The 5,873-nt window shown below is 57.4% G+C and overlaps 1 protein-coding gene across 1 annotated transcript in view; it reads left to right on the top strand.

Annotated features, from left to right (window-relative positions):
- The window catches only part of RASA4B (RAS p21 protein activator 4B), a 34,559-nt gene that overhangs the window by 4,942 nt on the left and 23,744 nt on the right, over window positions 1-5,873 (top strand). The window contains exons 2-5 of the mRNA XM_023218729.2: window positions 517-573; window positions 2,483-2,596; window positions 3,106-3,167; window positions 5,324-5,453. Of these exons, the coding sequence (XP_023074497.1) occupies window positions 517-573; window positions 2,483-2,596; window positions 3,106-3,167; window positions 5,324-5,453 (363 nt within the window). The remainder of the gene's footprint in view (window positions 1-516; window positions 574-2,482; window positions 2,597-3,105; window positions 3,168-5,323; window positions 5,454-5,873) is intronic.

Below are 5,873 nucleotides of genomic sequence, written 5' to 3'. Positions count from 1 at the left end.
CCCCTCCCTATCACCCGCCTTCCCTCTTACCCCCCTCCACGTCCCTCTCTCTTCTCCTCCCTCTCAGCCCCCTCCCTCTGTCTCCTCTTCCCTCTTTCTCACCTCCCTGTCCGTCCCCTCCCCTCTCTGCCCCTCCCTCTGCCCCTTTCCCAGTCCCTCCCCCCTCCTTCCCCCTCCTTTCTCTCTCCACCCATCCCTGTCTCTTCCCTCTCCTTCTCCCTCCCCCACAACTCTCCCTCCATCTACTCCCACCCCTGCCCGCGAAAGGGGAGCCCTGGCGCGGGTTCCTGCCCTTCCCTCACCATCCGCTCCCGGGCTGAGGGCGGGGACCCGTGTTTGGCCCAAGGAGCCTGCGGTCTCCTAACCAGGATGCGAAGACTCAGCCTCCGCTCTCTTCCCCGCACTCCTCCCCGCACTCCTCCCGAGGGGCCGGAGAAGAGGGAGGAGCGCGCAGCGAGGCCCCGCCCCGCCCCCGCCCCCGCCCTCTAGCCCTGCCTCTGCCCTTCTGTCTTGCAGCACCGGCAGCAGCGACCCCTACTGCATCGTGAAGGTGGACAATGAGCCCATCATCAGGTACCGCCCCCACCCCCAGGACCCAGGGGCGCTCAGCCCCTCACGGACCCGCGCTCTCCCCGCAAAGGGGTGTGAATTTTGTTGTGAATTTTGTACCCAAGCTAGGAGGTAAGAAAGACCTTCCAGGAACTGGCCTGGCCAAGGGCCTCTCGCCGGACTCTGTTCATCTTTGCAATCACCACAACCTCCGGGAGAGACAGATGCTGACGATTTGTAACAACCGCTCTCATTTATGGAGCCAGCCCTTTTCTAGCTCGTTTAGTTCTTGCAATTAGTGAGATACGATATCATTAGACCCCATTTACAGACTAGGAAATTGAGGCTCAGGGAGACTACCCTGCCCAAGGTCACAAGCCTAGTAAGTGGCAGAGCCACACTGGAGCCTAAGCCTGGCCTCCCGAGAGCTCCCTTCCCCTCCCTGGTCCTGGCCCTAACTTGGGTCCTGTCCCCTGAGAGTCCCCCAGTGATTATCCCTCGAGGCTGGGCACCCGCAGTCTGCACCCCGAAGAGCCACTTCCTCCGGATGTCCCTTCCTCCATGGTCCCCATGATCTCTGGGCAGGGTCTTTGCTGTCCTCTCCCTTCCTTCAATCAGGCTCCTGCTTCCAAGTTCATGGCCAGACCTGCCCTGCTGTTCTGCCCACCTGAGTGCCCATGGCCTACTCGTAGCCAAGGCCACCAGACTCCCAGTCCTTTCCTACCTGCAAGCAGGCTCCCAGCCTTTCTCAAGGGTCTGCAAACCACAGACAGCAAGAGGGAGAGGGGTGTGATGGCACTGCTGTTCTTGATACAGAAGGGAAACAGGCCCCCGAGGTCAGATGACCTATCTGAGAAGTGGTTGGCATGAGGTGGTCCCCTGAACTTTCATCCGGGTCCTTGGGGGCTTCAGCATCTCCCTACTCACTAGCCCGCTGAGTCCCATGAGTTAAAGGCTCTGATCCACAGGGGGTTGACCAGAGCTGGGTGAGGATGGGAGGCCAGGCTCAGCAGTCGCCCTGAGGCAGCTATCCTGTGACCTGAGGCCAACGCCTGCCAACTGTGATCTCAGTTTCCCCAAATGTAAAACAGCTGGAGAGGCTGGGCATGGTGGCTCACACCTGTCATCCAAGCACTTTGGAAGGCCGAGGCAGGCGGATCACCTGAGGTCAGGAGTTCGAGAGCAGCCTGGCCAACAGGGTGAAACCCCGTCTCTACTAAAATGGCAAAAATAGCTGGGCAAGGTGGCAGGTGTCTGTAATCCCAGCTACTCAGGAGGCTGAGGCAGGGAGAATTGCTTGAACCTGGGAGGCAGAGGTTGCAGTGAGCTGAGATGATGCCACTGCACTCTAGCCTGGGCGACACAGCGAGACTCTGTCTCAAAAAAAAAGATAAATAGGCCGGGCGCAGTGGCTCAAGCCTGTAATCCCAGCACTTTGGGAGGCTGAGACGGGCAGATCACGAGGTCAGGAGATCGAGACCATCCTGGCTAACACAATGAAACCCCGTCTCTACTAAAAAAAAATAAAATACAAAAAACTAGCCGGGCGAGGTGGCAGGCGCCTGTAGTCCCAGCTACTCGGGAGGCTGAGGCAGGAGAATGGTGGGAACCCGGGAGGCGGAGCTTGCAGTGAGCTGAGATCCGGCCACAGCACTTCAGCCTGGGCGACAGAGCGAGACTAGGTCTCAAAAAAAGAATAATAAAAAAAAAGATAAATAAAATAAATAACAGCCAGAGAGAGGCAGCCCTGTGCCCCATCCAGGGCAGAGAGGAAGGTCAGGGGTAGTGACTGGTGGTGAACAGTAGGGTCTGGCACAGAGAAAACACGTCAGCAGCAGAGCCAGTAGTTATAGGGGTAGGAGGAGATACAAGGAAGGTCCCAGTCCAGGGCCTAGGGGTGGCCTGGGGGCCTGCTGAGGGTTCTCTCCTGCAGGACAGCCACCGTGTGGAAGACCCTGTGCCCCTTCTGGGGTGAAGAGTACCAAGTGCACCTGCCGCCCACCTTCCACGCTGTGGCTTTCTACGTCATGGATGAGGATGCCCTCAGGTGAGCACCCCCCTCTCCAGCTGGGACCCAGACCTGGCCATCTGATTGCTCCCTGGCCCATTTCACTGCCAGGACTCCTGGGTCTCCTTTTTGGCATCCTCTTTGCAGCCTGGAGGGAAGCGGAGCCTGGGGGCCTGGGAGGACGAAAGGCTTAAGCGTGTGGGTGTGCACATGTGTGGCTCCATGGTGCACGCGCCACATCACACGCGTGTGTGTGCAGGCATGGGGGCGCAGGTGTGCATGGACTACACGTGTGCGTGCAGGTGTGAGCTGTGAAATGGGCACCCACAGAGCGTGAGCTTGGCATGTGCGGGCGTGTGATAGAAACCTATTACATCCCCCTAGAAGGTCCAGAGCCCACAGCCTACAGAAGGGTGACAGGTCCATCTGGAAATGATGACAGTGTCCACCACCCTGCTCCCCGCCCCGGGCATCCTGAACTTGGTGGGAGGTCCCAGAGGGCAGGTCCTGAAGCCCTGCCCAGCTCTGACTCCATCTCCCTCCTCTAGCCGGGACGACGTTATCGGAAAGGTCTGCCTTACAAGGGACACCCTGGCCTCTCACCCTAAGGGTAAGTTCTCCCTTTCCCTCCCGCACTGGTCTGCCCAGTCCCTGGCCTCCCTCCCACTCGGAGACCTCCCCTCTAGGCTCCATCTGGTCTCCAGCTCAGGGAAAGCCATTTCTACTCTCCCCAAAAGCCGGGGCCGCGTTCTGTACTCCTGGCCTCTGTTCCTCAGCATGTCCCCAAGCCTGGTTGTTACTGCCTCTTCCCTAGGGCAAAGAGGGGCTGCTATGGGTGGAATCTGAGGCCTCTGCTGGCAGAAGAAGGGGCCTCCTTACACTCCATTGCTGAAGCGTAGGGACTCCTTCTCCCAATGGAGCCAGCTCCTTCTGTAGCCCATGGGGTCGCCTCCACCTGGACCCTAGTACCACTGTGTCCTGAGTCTGAAGGGTTGGCCTGGAGCCAGACCAGGCTGGAGATCCCTTTGAATTATTTCTGGGATGCAGACATTGTTTGGTGTTATTGTTTTTAAAATTTTTATATAGTTAAAAGAAAAAATAGAGGCCGGGCTCAGTGGCTCACACCTGTAATCCCAGCACTTTGGGAGGCCGAGGCAGGCGGCTCATCTGAGGTCAGGAGTTTAAGACCAGCCTGGCCAACATGGCGAAACCCTGTCTCTACTAAAAATACAAAAAATTAGCTGGATGTGGTGGTGGGAGCCTGTAATCCCAGCTACTCGGGAAGCTGAGGCAGGAGAATCGCTTGAACCTGGGAGGCGGAGGTTGCAGTGAGTCAGGATCACCCCATTGCACTCCAACCTGGATGACAGAGCGAGACTCCATCTCCAAAAGAAACATAGAGATGGGGGCCAGGCATGGTGGCTCACACCTGTAATCCCAGTGGCAATTCACTTGAGGTTAGGAGTTCAAGACCAGCCTGGGCCTCAACATGGTGAAACACTGTCTCTACTAAAAATATAAAAATAACCTGGGCATGGTGGCGCTCACCTGTAATGCTAGGGAGACTGAGACAGGAACATCTCTTGAACCTGAGAGGCAGAGGTTGCAGCAAGCCAAGATTGCGCCATTGCACTCCAGCCTGGGCAACAGAGAAAGACTCTGTCTCAAAAAAAAAAAAAAAAAAAGTGGAGATGGGCGTCTCACTCTGTTGCCCAGGCTAGTCTTGAACTCCTGGCTTTGACGGATCCTCCCGCCTTGGCCTCCCCAAGTGCTAGGATTGCAAGTGTGAGCCACCATGCTCTGCCCAGACAGGATTTTGAGGGGTCAGCCCTGTGCCAGCCTCACTGTGTGTGACCTTGGGCAGCTCTTGCTTTCTCTGGGCTCTCTGAGGGTTCAAACCAGTTCTTGGATGCTATGGACTCTGCCATCAGAGCCTTTGTCCCGCTCACTGGCCTCCCCCCGCACACACCTGCTCCTGTCTGTGAGGCTGGGCCAGGGATGGGGGCAGGGAGGAGGCAGGTTCTGCTGACTCATAGGGCTTCTTGGCCCCTGCCAGGCCAAAGGCCTTTCCCACCTGCAGCCTTAGCCAGCGTCTCTGGGGTCTAGCGGCCCCAGTGAGGCTATTCCTTGGGGTGCCTTGTAGCTTCCCCATCCGGGCCTCAGACCCTCCTCCCAGCAGCCCTGGGGGAGGGCCACTCTCTTCCTGTTTTAAGATGGGGAATCTGGCTAGGTATAGCGGCCCACGCTTATAATCCCAGCACCTTGGGAGGCTGAGGTGGGAGGATTGCTTGAGGTCAGGAGTTTGAGACCAGCCTGAGCAACATAGCAAGACTCCATCTTTTTTTTTTTTTTTTTTTTTTTGACATGGGGTCTTGCTCTGTCGCCCAGGCTGGAGTGCAATGGCGCGATCTGTGTTCAAGCAATTCTCCTACCTCAGCCTCCTGAGTAGCTGGGATTACAGGCATGTGCCACCACACCTGGCCCACAGAGTGAGACCCTGTCTCTAAAAACAACAACAAAATGACACAATAGTGAGGGCACAGGCCCCAGGTCACTGACTTAGATTCTAACCCCAGTCGGAAGACTGCTGCTGTTCACCTGCTAAGCCTCAGTTTCCCCATCTGTCATTGGGGATACCAGCCCCTGCTTCACGGGTGCCTAGAAGATTCCCAGGAGATTATAGAGGTGCCTCAAGGTGCCTGGTGGGGCTCAGGGTGGAGGGTGTGGGGGTTCAGGGCCGGGTCCCTGGCTGAGCTGACCCCACAGGTTTCAGTGGGTGGACCCACCTGACGGAGGTCGACCCCGATGAGGAGGTGCAGGGCGAGATCCACCTGCGGCTGGAAGTGCGGCCAGGGGCCCGGGCCTGCCGACTACGCTGCTCTGTGCTGGAGGCCAGGTGAGACTCAGGGGCCTGGGGGCAGGCAGTGGGTCCCCTGCAACTAGAGAAACCCAATGAGGAAGCTGAGCCTCCCCTCGCCCCACCCTACCTCCTGGTCCCAGAGCTGGCCACCTCCAATCAAAGCCTGCTCTCAAGAGAGTCTTGCCAGGCACGGTGTCTCACACCTATAATTGCAGCACTTTGGGAGGCTGAGGTAGGTGGATCACCTGAGGCCAGGAGTTCAAGACCAGCCCGACCAACATGATGATACCCTTTCTCTACTAAAAATACAAAAATTGGTCAGGCGCGGTGGCTCACGCCTGTAATCCTAACACTCTGGGAGGCCGAGGCAGGCGGATCACGAGGTCAGGAGATTGAGACCATCCTGGCTAACACGGTGAAACCCCGTCTCTACTAAAAATACAAAAAAAAAAAATT

This window comes from Piliocolobus tephrosceles, chromosome 8 (assembly GCF_002776525.5).
Source record: "Piliocolobus tephrosceles isolate RC106 chromosome 8, ASM277652v3, whole genome shotgun sequence".
Lineage (NCBI taxonomy): Eukaryota > Metazoa > Chordata > Mammalia > Primates > Cercopithecidae > Piliocolobus > Piliocolobus tephrosceles.
This window is presented reverse-complemented; position numbering and strand designations above follow the sequence as displayed.